The 19,778-nt window shown below is 58.1% G+C and overlaps 1 protein-coding gene and 1 long non-coding RNA gene across 4 annotated transcripts; one reads left to right on the top strand and one right to left on the bottom strand.

Annotated features, from left to right (window-relative positions):
* The first annotated feature begins 385 nt into the window (after positions 1–385).
* On the top strand, positions 386–18,587 carry POLA2 (DNA polymerase alpha 2, accessory subunit). 3 transcript variants are annotated; one of them, XM_031943331.1, is made up of 18 exons: positions 386–563; positions 1,290–1,414; positions 4,286–4,380; positions 4,479–4,536; positions 6,286–6,395; positions 9,214–9,407; positions 9,988–10,076; positions 10,550–10,705; positions 10,973–11,035; positions 11,340–11,382; positions 11,952–12,076; positions 12,385–12,423; positions 12,784–12,857; positions 15,526–15,631; positions 16,253–16,359; positions 17,196–17,255; positions 17,631–17,757; positions 18,229–18,587. In XM_031943331.1, exons 1-18 carry the CDS (start codon positions 467–469, stop codon positions 18,373–18,375), a joined length of 1,815 nt encoding a protein of 604 aa, XP_031799191.1. In that variant the 5' UTR covers positions 386–466; the 3' UTR covers positions 18,376–18,587. The 3 variants fall into 3 exon arrangements, with proteins under 3 accessions (XP_031799191.1, XP_031799189.1, XP_023362409.1); XM_031943329.1 differs by lacking the exon at positions 386–563 and adding an exon at positions 786–915 and having other exon boundaries at positions 16,803–17,255; XM_023506641.2 differs by lacking the exons at positions 386–563; positions 1,290–1,414 and adding an exon at positions 1,436–1,611 and having other exon boundaries at positions 16,803–17,255.
* On the bottom strand, positions 16,981–17,635 carry LOC116420027. The gene is made up of 3 exons (XR_004230356.1): positions 17,483–17,635; positions 17,177–17,285; positions 16,981–17,068 (listed from the first exon to the last, which is right to left on the bottom strand). It is a non-coding gene; the product is annotated as an uncharacterized LOC116420027 (long non-coding RNA).
* Positions 18,588–19,778: the final 1,191 nt, after the last annotated feature.

The raw sequence follows: 19,778 nt of genomic DNA, 5'->3' as shown, positions 1-19,778 counted from the left end.
TACCGGGCGATGCACAGAAAGGCAGGACTGGCCCCGCCCTCAAGGAGCTCCCAGTCTGACAGGTTGCGACAGGGGCTGGGCAGGACACGCCGGAGGCCATCCCGGGGAAGGGGAGGAGGGGACCCACGGAGAGCGCCTCCCTCCAGAGCCCGGCCTTTACAGGGTTAGGGAGGGAGTGGGAGGGACGAGGCGCCGCCTCTTGACTCCGCCCCGTACCCCTGACTAGTGCCCTGCGCGTGCGCGTTCCCCCTCTTCCCGCCGGCTCCCAGCGCGCCTGCGCCCGGCGGGACTCGCCAACTGGAGGGCGGTGGGCGGTGCGCACGCGCGCGGGAGTGGGGAAAAGGGGCGGGCCGGAGGCTCGCGGGCAGAGCGCCTGCGCACGGAGGACTTTGGCGGGTTTTTTTTAATTCTCCTTCCTAACTCTGGCTGGCTCTGTTTCGGGCTGGTGCCGGTGCCGGCGGGTGGGATGGGGCCTGGGGGCGCCGGCGCCGTGTCGGCCGAGCGCCTGGCCGCCGAACTGCAGATGTTCGGCCTGGACTGCGAGGAGGCGGCCTACGAGAAGCGTGAGTGCGGGGGCCCGGCAGCCCCGGGCTTGCACCCTCTCCCTTCCTCTCGCCGAGGCTTTGCCCGGAGCTCCCCCCCCCCCCTGGGCCCCGCCCCCCTCCCTGGGCCCCGCCCCCTTGCTCCCTTCCCCGGGACCGCTTGTGTGTGGGCGCGCTCCCGTGTGGGCCAGCGGGTGCGCGCGCGCGCGCGTGTGTGTGTGTGTGTGTGTGCGCGCGCGTGTGTGAGAGACTGCCCCGCCCCCTCAGAGCTGAGCCCCTGGCAGAGTAGGGGTCTCTTAGGCTTGTACCCCAGCACACGCTGGGGGAAGGGAAGAAGCATTTAAGCGCTCGCTGTACAGGAAGCCCCAGCTGGGTAACGTGGGGTCACTTTTACCCTCTTTATACCCCCCCAGCATGTAACAGGGGGTACACAAAAGGCGCATACTAAATGCCTGTTGGCTTGTCTCCCGTCCGAGGAGAGGCAGGGGGTCCCAAGGGACCGAGGCAGTCCTCCAGCCCAGCACCAAGGGGCCACAGCCCGGCACCTCCCGCCTCGTTCTTGGCCCGACGCTGATGCCCAGCCCCGCGGCCCCCTGGGGAGTACGGGAGGCTTAGGATGGCGGGAGTGGTGGAGCCGGCCGGGGAGTAACTGTCCAGAAAGGTTTGGTCCGTGGGGAGGGAGAAGGAGGAAGGAGACTCTGCCCCCTCCTGCCAGGGGCGGCCCCTCACTCGTCCCTGTCCCTGCAGTGATGGAGCTGTGTCCCCTGTACCGGCAGACCGAGGACCAGCTGGTGGCCGAGCTGGTGGCCTTTAGCAGCAACACCGGCAGAGTCTATCTCACCTTGGAGAACCTCAACTCCTTTGAAAATGAGGTAAGAGCCCGGCGGGGCCGGGCCCTCGCCAGCACTGACGCCCAGTCCTGACAGAACCTCAGCTGCCAGGCTGCGACCGCCACGTTTTAGCAGCTTAAGGAGTCGGCAAGACCTCCAGCCCCCACTGGCTGTGTGACCCTCTGCCTCGTCTCCTCTCCTGTGCAACGAGCATGACAATCTGGCACTGCGGAGTTGGGGTGAGGGTCAATTAGGATGTTGGAAAAGCATTTTGCAGACTTTCAAGCACTGGCAGTGCCAACCGCCTCCCCCCTCTCCCACTGCTGCGTCTTCCTCAGTGGCCTGTCCCTCTGTCTGGTCTCCTTCCCGATCCCTGGGGCCTTCGGCTTTCACTTGGTCCCACCTGAATCTGATACCCAGGAAGACTCTCACCTCCACCCTCCCTTTCTGGTTCTTTTCCTGCCCCCACACACTGACCACCATCCCCTGGTTCCTCTCCCATTGCCCGGTATCTACCCATGGCCGGAATTATACCAAAGTCCCCGGGGCCTGAGCCCTTCTTCCCTGTACCTGGGGCAGCTTTTTTTTTTTTTTAACCTCCGGGAACACTCCCCAAGCCTTGCCCTGGGATCAGGTATTTGTGCCAGATTTTTCCTCCTGAGCTGAAAGTGTGGGAGCAGTTGGGAGGCAAAAATGAAGTCAGCTTCATCCCGGCCTTTCCCGAAACACAAGTAACCCTGTCGAAAGAAACCCCTGAAATCACTGGGCCCAACAGCTTTGTGTTTTCACAAACCTTTAATGTTTAAAAACCTTTTAATGTTTCCCCTTTGTAGCCAATTATTTTATACAATTTGGCACTGAACAAATTAGACGCTGGAACATTGTTTACATCTTCCTCATGAAACCCTACTTCTGTCACGTTAGATATTGAGCACACCTTTGGTGAACAAAGGTTTTTTCCAAGGATAGCTTTGGGAAGAGCCCGTAAGTTTTCAAGATAAAATTGTATTGATTTTTTTTTTTTGTTGTTTTCATATTACTTAAATTTCCCCTTATATCCTTCCTGATCCCCTCTCCCAGAGAGCTATCATTTACAAAGATTTTTTTTTTTTTTTTGGTAAGATAATCGGGGTTAAGTGACTTGCCTAAGATCACACAGCTAGTGCACGCCTAATGTCTGAGGCTGGATTTGAACTCTGGGCCACCTAACTCTTAAGACCCCCACTTTATCTACTGGGCCACCTAGCTGGCCCCTAACAAAGAATTTAGAGGAAGGAAGGAGAAGGGATCCCCTCTTAAAAGAAGTAGAGACATCTTGTGTGTTTGTAATTTTCCAATAATTGTCTTGTGGGTATCACCCCATTTCTGTTGCTGAAACATTGTCTCCTGGGGTTTTCTTGGCGTTCACTGCTGTGCTTTGCATCAGTCTATGGGAGTCTTTTCAGGCTTCTGTGCCCATGGTAGCCATTGTTTCTTGTAGCCCGATGCCGTCCGGTTATGGATCGGCCGTTGTACAGGATCATTCTGAAAACAAAGAAGTCAGGCTAATTGATCTCTGACACCTGCCGACTTTTCATATTGGTACACAGCTGCCGGATCTCTACATGAGAGCGGAGGCACTGCCCTCTGCTGGATGCCTGTGGAGGTGGGCTGGCACCGGCCAGAATCAGGAGGCAGACTTTAAAGTCGGTTCCCTCAGATGAAATCAGTGGCATTTGCTGCCCGGCCCCCAGAGGACCCAAATGTCATTTTGTCTGATGTGCAGCATTAACTCTTCTAGAGACTGGTTTGCTCCAAAAAGCCCCTCGGTCCCACCTGGGCTGGCAGGCGGTGGCCAGAATGGCCGGCTGACATGCCCTTTCTGGTGGCAATTCCTTGGCGGCCTCCCCTGCTCATTCCTACTTCCTCTGGCCAGCAAGGAGCAGCAATCTCTGCTCTGAGCTTGGACCGATCTCACCCATCAGCGTATTCTCTGCTTCCCCCCGCGCATCTGGGCCTGTCCCTCTTGGCTGGCTCCTTGTCTCCAGATAAGGCCCAGCTCCCCCCATCTCCCAGCCTTCCCCGCACCCTGCCATCCCATCTTCCATTTCGCTGCTGTGAAGATGCCCGTCCTTCCTCTCCTCCCTTCTGTTCAGCCCCTGCAGCCTGGCCTTTGTTTGATCTTGGGCAAACCCTTTGAGGAGAGTTGGTCACTTCTTGGTTCCTTCCTGGCTTCCACTCCCCCGATGTTGTGCCCTCTGGCCCCCCCAGGCCCGGGCTGTGGGCGCTGCTCACTTCCTTCCCTATTGGATCCCCTTTTCTCCTTGGACTTCTGATCCCCTCCCACCTGTCTTTGCTAGCTCCTCCCCTTCGTGGGCCCCTCCTTGGCCTTTTCTGTCACCAGCCCTTGCCCACAGCACCACGCCTGCACACGGATCTCTAGCCCTGCTCAAGAATGCCCGTAATCCCTCAGACTTAGCAATTAAAACCAGGCTCTGACATTGTGCCCGTCCATGGTGGCGGCCTTGTCTCCCCCATTTGAAGTCTCGGGGTTCTTGTTGGCTCATCTGCCTCCCCCGAGCACCTCTTCTGGGACAATCACAGTCGTTCCCAGACGAGTCTGTGGCCCTCTCCCCCACCTCTTCCTCCATCAGTCTAAAAAATTCAGAAATCTAAAGAAACTTGAGGAAATTTTGACGATCTCAAGTCTCTCAGCCCCAGCGTTTCCCACCACGGCTCGTGATTTCCCTCCAGGAAATCTGCCCAAATTCATCCTGTGTCTGTCTGTGCCTCATCCCCCTCTTGGACTATCAGCTCTGCCAGGGCAGGCCCTCTGTTCTTGTCTTCCCTAGCTATTAATATTCATTTATCATAAGGGAACTAGTGCCCGGGAACTTGGGCCAGCACCGAATCACCGCTTCCTTTCTTCCCCAGTTTCTGATCAAAAGGACAGCCAAGGCTCGACACAATGCCCCTAAGAAGGACAGTGGCCCCCCGGGAGTCTGGGACATCGTGTCCATTCAAGAGCTGTATCCTTTTCCAACAGCGTGTCCCGAGCCCCGGCCTCTGGGAGCTTGGCTTGGGGGTCACCATCGATCCGTTATTTTCCGTAACTCTTGACCTTCAGGATTGATGTTGAAGCCAAAGAAGAGACCCTCCTGAACTCGTACGCAACGCCCTCCAAGGTGAGTGGACCCTTCTCCCAAAAGCTCGTCATTCGAACCCGCTAGTCCCCACAGTCCGAGGGCCTGCTCTCTTTAGCGGTCATGTCCAGGGAGAGGAAGTAAATGTGAGTTTGACCTTGTCCCTCTTCACCTCAAGGTGTAGGGTCCATTCATACACCATCAAAGAAGGGCAGAAAAAAGATAAAATCCAAAGAAAGGGTTTGCTTTGGTTCGGGGAGTTTTTAATCCCTTAAGATTTTTGTCATTTAAAACTGTGGTCATCATATAAAATTATACCTATATCCATTAGTGAATAAGCATGTATTAAGTGCCTACTGTGTACCAAGCACCGTGCTGAGTTCTAGGGATACAATGCCCTCAGTGAGCTTCCAGTCTAAGGGGAGAGAACGAGATCTCGACAGAAGGAATTGGGGAGCATCAGTGGAGGGAAAGTACCTGCCTTGACAGGGAGCAGGAGGCTGCTAGGTGCTGGCATTATTGCTCCCTTGATTTGGGGAAACCAGAAACTAATCTTGAAATAAAAAAAGTGTTATTTTAGACATTTGGAGATGTTCTTTTTTAATGAACCTCTAGGAGGAGCCCAAGGACAGCCTCTGCCCCTGTTTCCATCTCCACCTCTGGCTTTGGCTCCAGTTGCAGGCAGAAATTTTTTATCATTCTTCCTTTTCAGCCAAGTTATTCCCCGGCCTCCCCCAGGGAAAGCAGAGCCCCATTTTTCCTCTTGTCTACGGTCTGGCAAACTTAGTTAGAGAACGTGGATTCTCAGCATTCCAGCAGGTTTTCCTCACAGACCAAGGCTCTTTCCGGGCCCTCGATTTAAGAGTAAAATACCGAATTCAGAGGCGAACCTAAGGTGCAAGACCCACGCTTCCTCTCCACACAGGGGTTCAGACAATGACTGCTGGAATCATTCCTTTTTTTTGATTCGAAAAAGATTGAACAAATAAACTACTAAAAAGGAGTGGGGACTTGGGCCCCGCCCATCTCAGAAAACTCTTGTCAGGTCAAGATAGCTTATGCCAAAAAACTGATGGAAGGCCAGAGATAGGGGGAGAAGAAGGAGGCCTCCTGGTCACCCAAGAGTCAGCAGGAGAAATGTTCCCGTCTTGTACCTTTTTTGAGATTTCCAGGGTTTAGGGATAGATGACACAGTAGACAGATCACCAGTCTGAAGTCAGGAGCACCTGAGTTTAAATCCAGCCTCAGGCACTTAACACTTACTAGCTATGTGACCCTACACAGACCACTTAACCTCAGTTGGCTCACCAAAAAAAAAGAGAGAGAGGCTTCCAGGGTTTGTGACTATCGGTGTGGATCCTGCTTGTAGAGGTGGTTTTCGGAGATTGCTGTGACCAAAAATTAATCCCCCAGAAGGTAGCCTGCTCTTGGACTGCTACAAACTTAACTAAGCTGACCTTTATCCTATAGACACATTCTCAATCCCTGTCCTATATTGTCACAGTATGGTAACTCAGGAAGAAACTTAGGAAGCCTACGAAGGCCTAGGGTCTCCTGACCATTGTAAGCCATCAGAACGGGGCTTTTAGTGAAATTTTAAGTGGGTGTGTTTATGTATTAGTACGTGTGCATTAAAAATGGGGGTTTGCATCCTCGTTTTGGACCAGCTGCCCCAAAAGGGCTAGTTTGGGTAGCCCAGTCCCTCGTTCATTTGCAGACTCTCCCTTTCTTGGCTTCTCGAGACTTTGCACTTGGTCAGCAGCGTGGCCCTTGATGTGCATCTCATTCCAGGGTTCCCAGAAGCGCAGCGTCAGCACCCCGGAGACCCCCCAGTCCAAGCGGAATGTGTCAGCAGCTCGAAGTCCCCACCTGCTCTTCTCTCCGTCCAGCTTCTCTCCGAGGTAGGAGATCACATTCTCTTCTGTGACGTCCCCGTCACTCCAGGAATATGAGTGACCGTGCAAAAAACCCCGTTTCATGCCGTGACTGCCCTGCCCCTCTGCTCAAACGGCACCCTCTTGGCTCTTCCTTTCTGTGTGGAAAATTACTGTAACCTACAGTCATTGAAGAAATTTGGTTCCCACCCAGTTTTCAAGGGCTTTCTTCCAAGATAAGGAGCTGCTGATAGTGACCTGGCAGCTGGTTCCAATAGGATTTAACCTGCTTCTCTGGTTGGCTATTTTCAAAAATGGCCAAAGGGTTGGGAGCTGTTGCTTTTATATGTTTTTAAAGGAATCTAATCAGCACCTATAATGTTATGTAACCTACTTCTCATCCCTCACTCAAATTACTCGAAGCTGGGACATTTCCTGGCCATGATAGCTCCAGGCTGGCTGATGATGAGATCATCGTGCTCGGCCACAAAGGCCGAAGTGAGGAGCTCTGTCACTAATAGTTGCCCGGTGTGGAAGAGCATCCCGGATGCTTCCTGGGTCGGGGGTCCAAGGACCAGGCTTCCACTCCCAACTCCGCCACTGGCTGCCCCAAACAAGCCGTTTCCCCAACCTTGGGAGGCCACTCCTAGCTCTCTGTCCTGTACCGGCCAAGGCGCGGAGAGCCAGGTCACTCCACTCATGGGACACTTCCTGTGGAGCACTTAGAAATCAGCCTCCCTTTGTGGCTGGCCTCTGATTCCTAGAACAAAGCACTGATTAAGCATCTGCTCTATGCCAGGCACTGGCTTCAAAGAAAGCTAAAAAGATAGGTCCTGCCCTCAGAGAGCATAAAATCTAATGGGGGGAGGGGAATGACAGACAAGCAGACAAAACAGGCTGCATACAGGCTCAGTAAGAAGTAATTAGCCCGGGAAGGTACTGGAAGTAAGGAGAGAGAAAGGATTCCTGTGGAAGCTGGGGAAATCGGAAGTCAAAACAGGAAGTAGAATGATCCAGGCCTGGGGAAGGGCTGCAGAAAATGCATGGAGTGAAGAGGTGGAGGGTCTTGTTTGTAGAACGGCTGGGAAGCCGGATGGGTCAGGGGGTGAGGTGTGAGGAAGCTGAAAGCGAGGAGGTGATAAAGGCTCTGAAGGCCAAACAGCATCTGTGGTTCCAGAGGCCGGAGCTGTTGGCAGTTTATATAGATTCTTGTAGACAGTCTCGCTTCTGTTCACGGTGGACGTGGCCAGAGAATCGTGTGGTGTCCTTGCTTCATAACATGGCAGACCTGGGGTCTGGTGGCGCTTTGTAGTCTTAACTATAACCTTTCAGTAAGAGTCTGCTTTGTTGTTGGACTACGTCCAATTCTTGATGATCCCATGAACTGTCACATCCTAGTATTACTTATGGAGTTTTCTTGGCAGAGAGAATTTCCTTCTCCAGCTCATTGTACAGATAAGGAAACTGAGGAAGACAGGGTGAAGTGACCTGCTCAGGGTCTTATAGCTAGTCTGTGTCTGAGGCCAGATTTGTGCTCAGGTCCTTCTGAGGTCCTTCAGCTCTATCCCCTGAGCCCGCTGACTGCCTGATTACCTGTGAGCCACGAATAATTTGGTGCTTCTCCCTATGGATGATGGGAAAGCTGTATTCTGCTTACTCTTCTCCCCGTTGTCCGCACACACAGGCTCGGAAACTTGTAGCTTTTCCGTAATCCCCAGTCATGCTCCAGGAGTGAAAAACACAGTGGGATTTGAAGCTTGGGATTCAACAGCCCAAAGAGTTGCCTTGTTTTGTTTTTCTTTAGCTAAACATTGTGATTATGATGTCCAGGCTTGGCTCCGAAAAGGACTCGGATTCAGCTTTGTTAGTTTTGATGAACTTTTCTCCCTCTTTAAAATCCTTTTCACATAGAGAATATGGCTCTGGAGTGCGGGCAAAACTAAGGTAGTTGTCAAGATGAGCCTTGTGCCTTGGACTGGGAAGATGTCGCTGGGTGCCGGGACCCCGCGTGGGTCCAGAGCGTCTGGAGAAGAAGGGCCTCCAGGGGATACCAGCCTAGGTGCAGTGGGAGGACCCGGCAATGGCCGGAACCGACTTACAGCCCCATGCCAGCTTCCATAGGATGGATGGGCAATTCATCTTATTGTTAGGGCACCAGGAGGAAGGAATAAGGGCCGTGGGTGAGCCCTGGGAAGCCTGTGGGTGGGCGCCATGGATGTCACAGAAGGAAAGGCTGCTTAACAGTTCTTAGGGAGAAGATCCGCAAGGGGGATGGGCCCTATAGGAGGAGGGAGCAAAGCTGGGAGCTCACCAGTCAGGCCAGTGGTTTAAATAGGACTTGGGTTCATGGTTCTTCCCCCTCTGTGCGTTTTCTCTGACCTAGCAGCTTCTACACTGTCATTGTTCTAAGAGGAAACACATCTCCGGAAAAGGGAAGTGATTGAGGGACACAGTGTGAGGAGGGGCTGGTGTCCCCAGGGCCCCTCCTGCTCCATCCCCCTGTCACCCCCATTGTCAGCAGTGGTCCCAGGCCCTTTGGGGTGGCTCAGCTCCAGGGTAGGGCAGGGCGGCCCCACTCTGGCTGAGAGAGCTGGCTCGGAGGGTCAGACCAGACCATAAATGCCTAAGCTCTCCTCACTGGGGCTGGACTGGCTGATGAGAGCTTGGCTCGGATGGGGGATAGGGAGCCAGGAGCGGAGCAGTGCTGGGGGACGGGCACAAGCGGTCACTCTCAGCAGGACGTGGTGCTGCCAACCTGGCGCCAGTAGAATCTGGCAGTCCGGGTGGTAGTGCCTCTGCATGGCAAAGCTGGCGCCCAATGGAAGGCCTGTTTTGTCCCACCCAGCGTCACGCCCTCGCAGAAGTACAGCTCCCGAAGCAGCCGAGGGGAGGTGGTGGCCTCCTTTGGCTCCACACAGGGAATGTCATGGTCCGGGAAAGGAGGCAGCAGCCCCCTCAGCGTGAAGGTCTTGGACGCCGCCAGAGCCCTCACTGGGAACTACAAGTCCATGTTCCAGAAGTTCACAGACATCCGAGAAGGTGATCCACCCCCGCCCACCCCACCCCCAGTGATAGCCCTGGCAGGACTTAGAGGGGCCACCGGGGGTTGAGTGAAAGCCTGGAACAGCCTTTGTGAACATCATCCCATGGCGGGGGTGACCTGTGTGTCCAGGGCCAAGACCTAAGCCAGTCACGCCCCTCCCTATCCCCCAGACACCCCTTCCAGGAATCAGAAGGACCTGGGCTCGTGGCTTTGCTCCGAGTAAATCCCTTATCCTCAGCTCCATTGGGACATGGCGAGGCTCTGAGGGCTCCTGCCTTCCCCTGGCGGTTCTTGGGGGAGATGTCCCTGTTGGGAGGCTGAAGCTCAGGAGGCAGATCCGGCCGGTCTCTAGTAATGAGTGTGGGGGCTGGGGAGAAGCTGAAAGTGTGGGTGTCCTTATTCAGCCACTTCCGTTGGCGTGATGGGGGCAGGGGAGAGGTTCTCCGGGATGAGTCCTGGGGGTTGTGGCCGCCCAGAGGATCCCCAGAGCCGGGACTTGGGCATCACCGAGCTCCCAGAGTACCTTGGAGAGGGCTCCTTCCCGGCCTGTCACATCTTTGATCCTGTCGGCTTCAGTTCTCACCTGCAGGATCGAGGAACTCGGCTATGAACTGAAGGAGCTTCACAAGATTGAGGCCTTTAGCCCCATTTCGGTGCCGGCCCAGGTGAGCGAGCGCAGTGCTGAGCATCTGCCCCTCCCTCCACACGCTCCCCTTGAGCCCGCATGGCCAGACACGCTTGGTGGCTTCCCATTGGGGGTCGGTTCTTGAACATGTCTGGACTGGCGAGCCACACCCTCTGCCAAGGGAAGCCGGGGTGAACGTGCCCGGTGTCCGGAGGTTTGGAGGGCCGAGTGCCAGGGCCTGTAGCGGGCATCGGGGAATGGGGCCCTCGCAGCTGCTGCCCTGGGTCGCTGCCAATGCTTTCCTGGCGTGTGAATACACTAAGGGGGCCTTGGCTGCCCAGATTCACCTCTGACCTTGGGCATTTCTGAGCTCTGAGGTGAGCCCAGGGATTCACCTGGGGCAGGACGGGGTAAGGGGCCGAGGTCCTGTTTGCTCGTTCCCCTGCGCGGCTCTGAAGGACCGGGGAGTCCCTGTCTCCGGCCGCCACTGACCCACTGTCACCTCTCCCCTAGGAGCCGATCACTTTGCTGGGACAGATTGGTTGTGACAGCAATGGGAAATTGAACTCCAAGTCGGTGATTCTGGAAGGAGACCGGGAGCACTCCCTGGGGGTACAGATCCCGGTGGATCTCTCCGAGCTCAAGGAATATTCTCTGTTTCCTGGCCAGGTGAGGCACCCGGCCTGGCCAGATGGGATACGGGATCAGGGCAGCCTCTCAGAGTTTGGCACCAGTGGGGGGAGGGAGGGGGGTCCTTCCAGAAGCTCCCCTAGCCTGAGAGATGGCTCCAGTTGCATGGCACATGTGCCCCAAGGCTGTTCTGAATGCTGCGGAGAGGCCGAGGGGAGTGCTTGGGAGCTTCCTTCGGAGGAGCCTGCTCTGCCATCGACCCTTTCTTGCCTCCCGTGGTCACGGGGTCTGCTCCTTGTGTTTCAGATCGTCGTCATGGAGGGAACCAACACAACGGGGAAGAAGTTCATTGCCACCAAACTCTATGAGGTAATGAGCCCCTCCCCCCGGCCTCTCCTCCTGGGGGTCACAGGCTGGTCTCACCTGGTCTCCGGAGCCCACCATGCACCTCTTCACTTGCTTCCCAGGCCCTGAAGGCCATGGCTGGTGACCGTGGGCAGCCCTCAGGGGCCAGACACCGGCCTGGGGTGGCAGGGAGCATGCCCAAGCACCTGTCACGGGCAGCACGTGTCGGGTGCTTCGAAAGCTTCCAGAGGGAGGCCCTCAGCCTGGGGCCCCTCGGTCCAAATGAAGGAAATGGAGCCGTGACCCCCGTCTTTTTCTTGTTTTTAAGGGAGCGCCTCTTCCTTTCTACCAGCCCACAGAAGAGGATGGGGGTGAGTTTGGACTTGAAATGCCAGGCTCGCTTTTGCAGGCCGGGTCCAGGAGGGGGGCAGCATGACCTCCATGGCAGAGGGAGCCGGGACCAGTCACACGCAGCCCCCGGGAGTGACAGGAGGGCCATGAGCCCAGGCCTGATATATCTTGGAGGATCGGTGGGAATCACAGCCAGAGACTTCTGAAGGAGGGCAGAGCCAGAGCGGAGCAAGGATGTTCTGCTGTGGGCCCGGCCCGCTGGCCAGGGAAGCACGGTGCCAAAGGGCTGTAATCAGCCCTGGGGGATGAAATTTCTCAGAATGCCATGATCTGGACGGATTGAAGTCCAGACTCTGGATAGAAATGGGGATCTTTGCAAGCAAAGTGAGACTCTGGGGGAGGGCACCTCATGCTCCCCTGGGGAGGTCAAATTCGGGGATTGGGGCCCTGCAGGACCCAGCAGAGGGGCAGACCCTGCCCGAGAACCTTGGGGGAAGCTTCCGGCAGAGCTCGGCTCCTCTCTGCGAGGAGCACGGTGGAGCCGGCCACATGGACAGAGCCTCTTGATTCACGCTCTCCCTCCCTCCAGGTTTGGACCAGCGGATGCTCTTGGTGGCCTGCGGGCCTTACACCACGTCTGACAGCATCACTTACGACCCCATGATGGACCTGATCAGTGTCATCAGCAGAGACCAGCCGGACGTGTGCATCCTGGTAAGGCCCTGGCAGCCGCGTAGCCTGAGTCCTCTGGGGGCTGCTTCCTGGGCCCTGGTGCCCCGATCCGGCTCTCTGCCTCCGGCCCAAGAGAGCAGTGATTCCTCCCCCCCCCAGCATCACACAGAAGTGAGTGAAGGCAGGTGTCTGACAGCGGTCCCCCATGCCCGAGCACCCCTCGCAAAGGCAGGGCAAATTGACCACTTGCCAGCCAGCTGCAGGCTTAGGAGGCCCTCCCGGCCAGGGCCCCTCTTGTTCTTGGCCCCTTCTTTAACCTGCTCCCTCATGCTTTTGTTTCTCTGTTGCAGCTGGGACCTTTCCTGGACGCTAAGCATGAACAAGTTGAGGTAAGAAACTCATGTGAGGAAGTACTCGGGCCTCCTTGTCTGCCAAGGAGTGTCGGCTGCTTGAGAATGGCCTAGGCCCAGTGGGGACCCAGGGGCCCTCTGTGCCAGGAGACCCCAGCGAGCCCCCCCAGCAAGGTGGCCCCTCCGGAGGCATCCGGGCCTTGGCTTCCCCTTCCCTGTAAGATCCATGTCCCTGCTGTGGCCAGCTTAGAGGGCTGGGGCCGGGTCTCTCCCAGGGGCCCAAAGCGCTTTCTGGCCTCTCCCACTCCCCCCCAGCACCATCTTGGTTTTGAAATGCTGGCTCCGTGCAGCGAGGGGCCGCGGCCTCCGCGTTCAGACGGCCGCTTTCCTTTCTTGCAGAACTGTCAGCTGACCCCCTCATTTGAAGATGTGTTCAAACATTGTCTGAGGACGATTATCGAAGGGACGAGAAGGTGAGGATGGGGGCGTGCCAGGTAGCAGCACCCGTGGGAACTTCCGCCTCCCTGGGGCTTTCCTATATCTGTGAGCGGGGGGGATTGCTCAGCAGAGTGAGGGGAGCTGGGCCTTCAAGTTCCAAGCGTCTGGTGCCTTGGGAAGAGTCCTCCTCCCCAGGAGAAACTTCAGAGCAAGAGGCCAGCCCTCTCTCCCCAGCCCAACCCCCGCCCTTTCTCCTCTGGGTGCTCACCAGCAGGAGGAACGTCGGAGCGGGCCCAGTAAGCTGGCCTGGGGCTGGCCCACCCTGCCACGTCCTCCGGGGCCTGCCTCTCGCCCTTGCTGTTAGTCTGTGGGGGGGAGGCGGTAGGGGGGCAGCCCCTAACAGAACCAAATTAGAGTTTCTGAGCTCTTGGCGCAAGCCAGTGGAGGGGCCAGAGCAGATGCAGAGGAGACAGCACAGTTCTGCTTTGGGGATAAAGTCATTCAAGAAGCAGGTCTTCTCGGGGGTCAGGGGCACAGGGACGGCCTCCCTCGGGGGGCTCCCCCACTATGTCTGAGAGCAGAGAGCTTTGCTCCTGAAACGGGCTTTGAAAAAGCCAGTCAGAACCACAGAGGCACCGGAGGCACAGTCTTTGCCCGCCAAGGGAACTGATCCCCGGGTGTGACGAGTGAGAAGCTTCCTAGAGGGGCAGGAGGAGCCCGGGCCGGCTGGGCTCCCCACAGCAGTCCTTGCCCGGGCCCCCGGCATGGATAGCAGCACAAGCAGGTCATGGGTGCAGGCCCCTCGGCTGCCACGGCAGGTGTTGGTCCTGGCTTCCCTGGGGCCTTCCCAAGGGTCAGCAGGGCCCGGAGCATGGCGAGATCCCCACATGGGAGGGGTTGGTTCTGGCCTCCCTCCACCCCGTGGTACCGGGAGCAGCGGGACAAAGAACAGAGCCCACATTGTTCCCCAGGGGCCGTACTCGGCACCACCAGGCACTTTCTGCTGCTGCCAGAGACGGGGGTAGGGGGCCTCCCAAATTCCCTGGCTTTTCCTTGGTGGTCAGATGTCCCTCCACTTCCCTTGGGAGAAGAAGGGGTGCTGCCCAGGGTGCCCCGGTTCCCACACCGGGGAGCTGAGGGAGAGGCTGTGGGAACCTCCCGCCGTGAGGTGTGAAATTGGGCAATCCCGGAGCATAGCTGGCATTTTCTTGCCAGTCCCTCCCCCTCCAGCTGGGTTGTAACCACCGGCAGCCAGGCTGTTTCCTCTTAACAAAAGCTCTGTGAAGGCCTCTGGGGAGGCCGGGCACCGCACAGCCACCCCCTGGGAACAGGGCGCAGAAGGGCCCGGGGCCCGCCTCCCAGCAGTGCTCACAGAAGCCAGCTCTGTGACCTTCACTGATGGGAGCCTTCAGGCTCGAGAGCTGTGGTCCAAAAACCCCCGGGGACACCGCCATGGCCAGGGAGGTGGCTCATCAAATGTCTGATTTCCCCCAAGTCATTCCCTAGAATATGCAGAGCAGTGCCTGGTGCTCCAGTCAGTGGCATTTATTGAGTACCTACTGTTTACAGGACACTGTCCTCTAGGATTCATAGGGAGGGAAAAATGAGCTGTGGGTGAAAAGACTTACTGTGAGCCCCAACATGACCTCCACTGCCTTCCCAACAGCCCTTTCTCTACCACAGATAGCTCATGGAAACCACGGAAACAGGCTTCCTGGTCTCTTGTTTCTTCCTCTCTGCTTTTATATGGCCAGGGAAGGCAAACAGTGGAAGGCGGAGGGTTTGGCGTTCTTTCCTCTAAAAAGTCCATCCTTCGAGTCCTTCGCTGCTGTAGCTCTGAAGCAGGACGTGGGGCCTCGTAGGAAGTGGCTCCCTTTGGGGGTTGAGGTCTCCCGCTGGAGGGAGGGGCTCTCATCCACCCTTGAGAATGCATCTTCGTTACCTGCTAGTTATGACCCACTGTTTGGCTTAATGGTCCATGTCCTGGGGGGGGGGGGGGGGTCCTGCCTGATTTTCCCAGGGAGCAGTGGGAAGCCCTTGTGCCACTTTACTAAGACAGATGCCAAATGGACCAATTTAACACCAAAGCCGGATTAGCTGAGTCTCGTCTCTGGTGGAGTGAGAACTTGTGGGTTCCTGGCCCTTCACCCCCAGGCCCCTCCCTCAAACCTTTCTCTAGCAGAGAGGGAGAATCACCCCTGTGCCTCCCAGGGTGGGCGTGCTATAGAACGTTAGGCTGGATGTGGCGTCTTGGGTTGTCTGAGGACCGTCACTTCCCAGAACCGAAAAGGACTTAGAACGACCCAGTTGCTAAGAATGAGAGCTGGAGTCTGGCTCGGAGGAGCCCAGCACCCAGGCCTGCAGACCAGGCCCCGGCCTCCCCGACACTTTGGAGGCTCATGTTTGCCCTGAGAGAGCCTCGAGCGGCCGCTCTGGCTCATAAACTGAGGACAGAAGAGGAGGCTCACAGTCAGCTCACGGCACGTGCACCCCCATTCACAATCTGCCCCCAAAACCCTCTCAGCAAACCCAGTCCGGCAAAGCAGGCTTGGGCCCTGGGTGCGTCTGCAGAGGTCTGGCCCCCATCAGGGTTCCTTCCCCAGGCTCCGCGGGGCTGCCTCCCTAAGACTTCCCTGAGGCTTCCCCTTGTGTTTATCCGTCTCCTGTCCTAACCAGGCCATATCTCTGTTCCCTGCCGTGCAGCTCAGGCACCCACCTGGTGTTCGTCCCGTCCCTGCGAGACGTGAACCATCGGCCCGTGTACCCCCAGCCACCCTTCAGCTGCTTGGAGCTCAAGGAGGACAAAGAGGTACCAGACACCCCCTACACGGAGCTGGGCCAATGTAAACCCTTGTATCGGAGGCTTAGGAAACCCTTGGTGCGTCTGAGATGGAAAGGCCCGGCTCAGGCAGGAGGAAGGACCCGGAGCCCTGAGCGGGAAGCGAGCTCACTGTGGGTCTGAGGCCCGAGGCAGGATCTTGGGCTCAATGAAAGGGGGCAGGCCGTGGTCTGCCCAGCAGCCTCCTGGAGTGCCCACAGGAGGGGCGGTCACAGAAGGCTCCAGGAAAGCGGGATGGCCATTTTCAGAAGCCAGGAGGGACGGGGCAGCCCTGAGGCACCCACAAGTGGGATGGCCTTCAAGAGCCAAGGGGTCTTCAAGGAAAGGTGGGGGGAGCAGAGAGGGGAGTTTTGACTCAGGCTTGGATTCAGTAAGACCCTCTGGCGTCCCCCAAGACCGGCTCTGTGCAGAGGCTGTCTGCTGGGGGAGGTTGGAGGTTTAGAGAGAGATCCACTTTTAGCACACCAGTGCGTTCCTGGGCTCCCTTCCTCGGTGACCCCTAGCCCAGTAGGAGGTCTCAGAGCCTTTCGTGGGTCCGGGGGCTGCTCTCACTTTAGCATGCCAACCTTCGGGACATCTTTCCCCCTCCAGCGCGTGCACTTTGTGTCTGACCCCTGCATCCTCTCCATAAATGGAGTGATTTTGGGCTTGACCTCGACAGACCTGCTGTTTCACATGGGAGCAGAGGAAATCAGCAGGTGAGAGAGATGGGGGGCTCCCAGCCCGCTCTCCCCATGACCTGAGGAGTGCCCAGTGACGCTTTCTTCATGGCCATGTTCCCCGCTGAGGCCGATCGGCCCATGCCCATCGGTCACCTTGACGTCGTCCAGCTGGCGTGGTCACGTTCATTGGCCCGTCCACTTCCCTTGGCCCACGTGCTCGCCTGCGTCCCCAAGATGTCCTTTCCCTTTTGCCTTCTGACTTCACTGGGGGCAGGGATCCCCAGTTAACTAGTTTTCTGATTGTTCCCCCCCCCCCCCCCCATCCTTTCTCTCCGGCATCCAGAGCTGGAGCCCGACCAGGTTGGGGGGATGACAACGACCTGATTTATTTCCATGGGGTTTCCGGCCTCTCTGGCTGTTGTATGTGCTCGAGGGGGAGGGGAGGCTCCGTGGCTCAGGGCCTTCTCTTCCTAGAACAGCACGCAGCTCCAGCGCAGCTCCGGGAGAACAGACCCCATCTGGCCAAGTCCCGGCTTTGGATTTGGCAGCTCAGCCCTCGGCACATCATCGAGGGGAAGGAATGTTCCAAACGGGCGTGGGCTGAGCACTCGGGCGTGTGCTCGTTGGCCGGGTCAGCCGCTGGACGGGAGTCGAAGTGGGCTTGCCCAGTTCTGTTTCGGGGTCTTCGTGACCTCCCAAAAGTCGGTCCTTGGTTCCGGAAGGAGGGGCTCGTGCATCCTGCCACCTGCAAAGGCCCCACCCATGAAGGGCCTGCAGGCACTGCCCTCGACTCAAGCAGCCTCCCAGCGCAGTCACCCAGGTTGGCAGCATGTGCCCCGTGCCCGGCACTCACCAATATGTTCCTTCTGCAGCTCGTCCAGCGCCTCGGACAGGTTCAGCCGGATCCTCAAGCACGTCCTGACCCAGAGGAGGTGAGACCAACCGCTGCCAGCGTCACCCGGCTAGAGGGTGCAGTGACTCCATGAGGGCCTGGGCTTCGACCAGAACTCACGGTCCTCCTGAGCCTGCACTGTGCCCCCCAAACCTGGGGAATGGGGAGGGGCGGCAGGAGCGAGAGCTGGGGGGTTAGGAGAGCCCTGGGTTTGGACCTGGACAGAGCATCACATGACGTCTGACCTGCCCCCCCCCCCCCAGTTACCTTTAGTCTGGGCTCTGATCCCAGCTGTCTGTGATGGGGGGACCAGTGGCCTCCGTGTGCCTCAGTTTCCCCAGCTGTCACCGGCGTCCCTTCTGTGAGCCTCGGCCCCCGACATCGGTGTGCCCATCTTCTTTCTCTGTCTCTGCAGCTTCTACCCCCTCTACCCACCCTTCGAAGAGATGAGCATTGACTATGAGCATTTCTACTCCTACGCACAGCTTCCCATCACGCCGGACGTGCTCATCGCGCCCTCGGACCTGAGATACTTTGTGAAGGTCAGTGGGGGTCGTGGTGTTCGGTGGAAATGCACGGGGGGGGGGGGGCAGTGCCAGCCCCTCGGGCCTTGTGTCCCCCACCCGCCAGGCACGCGCACAGGCACACACCCTCCCAGCAGCGTTCTTGCTGACCTCTTCAAGGGGAAAGAGCCGTCTCTGGGGGGCCGGGCCACAGAAGGCCGCCTGGTGTGAGGGGGTAGGACGGAGCCGTGGCATCTCCACCCCGCTGGCCCCGCAGGAAGAGGCAGGGTCTGGAACCCACGGACCTGCGGCTGACTCCAGTTCTGTGACTTGTTTGACCTTGGGGAGCCTCGGTTTCTCTGTTTCTTCCTGCCACTCCGTGGCGCTGTTAGTGGGGAGAGCAGGAAGGTCTGGGTGCAAGGCCCCGGAGGGGTCCCCTGCCCCGACGTGCCACCAGAAGGCATCCTCAGCCCCCAGAGCTTCGGCCCACGGGTTCTCCTTCCTTTCCAGGATGTCTTGGGCTGCGTCTGCATGAACCCCGGGCGCCTCACCAAGGGCCAGGTGGGGGGCACCTTTGGGCGCCTGTACATCAGCAGGCAGCTTGCCAAGGGTGAGAGGAAGAGTCCGTGCACGGCGGCCCAGGTGGTCAAGATCTGAAGCTCTCCTCGGGCCTGGAGTGATCTCCCCTTCTGGGATGGCTTTGGCCTGAGCTGCTGGACCCCTCCCCAGGAGGAAGCAGCCTCCCCCCTCCCCCCCACTAGATCCACGTGGTTCGCACTCGGCCCCAAGGGTAGACGTTGCTCACTCGATTCGGGGGAGGGAAGGGAATGTTTGCTACATGGAATAAAAACAAGACTGGAAACATTAAATTGCTTTACGTCCCGCCGACGGAGGGGCTCAGGGTGTTCCTATCTCGGGAGAGCCCGTCTCCCGCACGGTCCAAGCACGGAAATAGGAGCGTCCGTGGCGCTTGTCCCTGCCCAGGGAACTCGGCTCGGGTGGCATCGGGCCCCAAGGGGCTGCTGGGCTCCCTGCCGGACGTCTTGCTCACGCTCGAGGGAGCAGCTGGCCCTGGACCGGGGCCCCCCCCATCCTGGATCCCCCAGGGACAGCCACTTTTCCCTGATGCCGAGTGGCATGTGGCCCGGAGTTCCAGGAGGAGAGGGAGCCTTGATGGCACGTTCTGTGCCCGGCTCCCAGCTGCCCAGGCCGGCCCTGCCCTTTGCAACGGGTTCTGCCCCTGACTATCAGGCAGGGCCGAGCCAAGCGCCCATTCACCTTTCCCAAGGCCCCCTGTGGTGGGGCCGGACGTTTCCTGCCGGTAAGAGATGAGTGAAAGGGAATCCTGTGTGGGGCGGGGCGCCCGATCAGGTTTCATCAGGGCCTCACAGGTGCCTCCCGCCTTAATACCTGGTAAGACGAGAACCAGGAAACGGCCGCCCAGCGGGCCTCTCCCCTCCCCCAGCTCTGGGAAGAAGGCTGGTGACCTTTGGGCCCCACTTCAGGCCTGTGGTTTGCTTGAGCCACACACTGCCTCCTCCCTATGTGGACGGTGAAGATTAACCAGCAGGCCCTGAGGAAGATCAGCCCGGAACCGGGTCCCCTGCCCTTGGCTCCCACCCACCCCCACTCAGCCACTGGGCTGGCCACTGGGGTCTGTCCATCTGTGTGGACGGAGGCCCAAGGGAAGCAGAGAGCAGCCCCCCTCCCATGGCCACACAGCCAGACTGCAGGGACCGGCTTCCCCCCGCCATTTCTTTTCCTCCCCCCCAGCCCCAACCGTGATCACAGCAGCTCCTCCTTCTGGCATCTTTAGGTCTGACAGCAGATGTGAGCTTCCCTGGTGACCTCGGGAGGCAGGGGTGCAAAGGTGAAGCCCTCCGTGCAGGTGCACAAACAAGGCTGCATGGCCCAGGCTGCCCTCCAGACCTCGGCATCTTCAGCTGGAGAGAGGGGAGAGCCCAGAGCCTGAGAACCTCCTGAAGGGCTCCGGTCCAGGTCTCTGCAGACCCAGCTTTTCTATCATCTGCCCCCCAGAGGGCCAGGGGCAACAGGGTGGG

The sequence above is a fragment of the Sarcophilus harrisii genome, chromosome 6 (assembly GCF_902635505.1).
Source record: "Sarcophilus harrisii chromosome 6, mSarHar1.11, whole genome shotgun sequence".
In the NCBI taxonomy this organism is placed as follows: Eukaryota; Metazoa; Chordata; class Mammalia; order Dasyuromorphia; family Dasyuridae; genus Sarcophilus; species Sarcophilus harrisii.
This window is presented reverse-complemented; position numbering and strand designations above follow the sequence as displayed.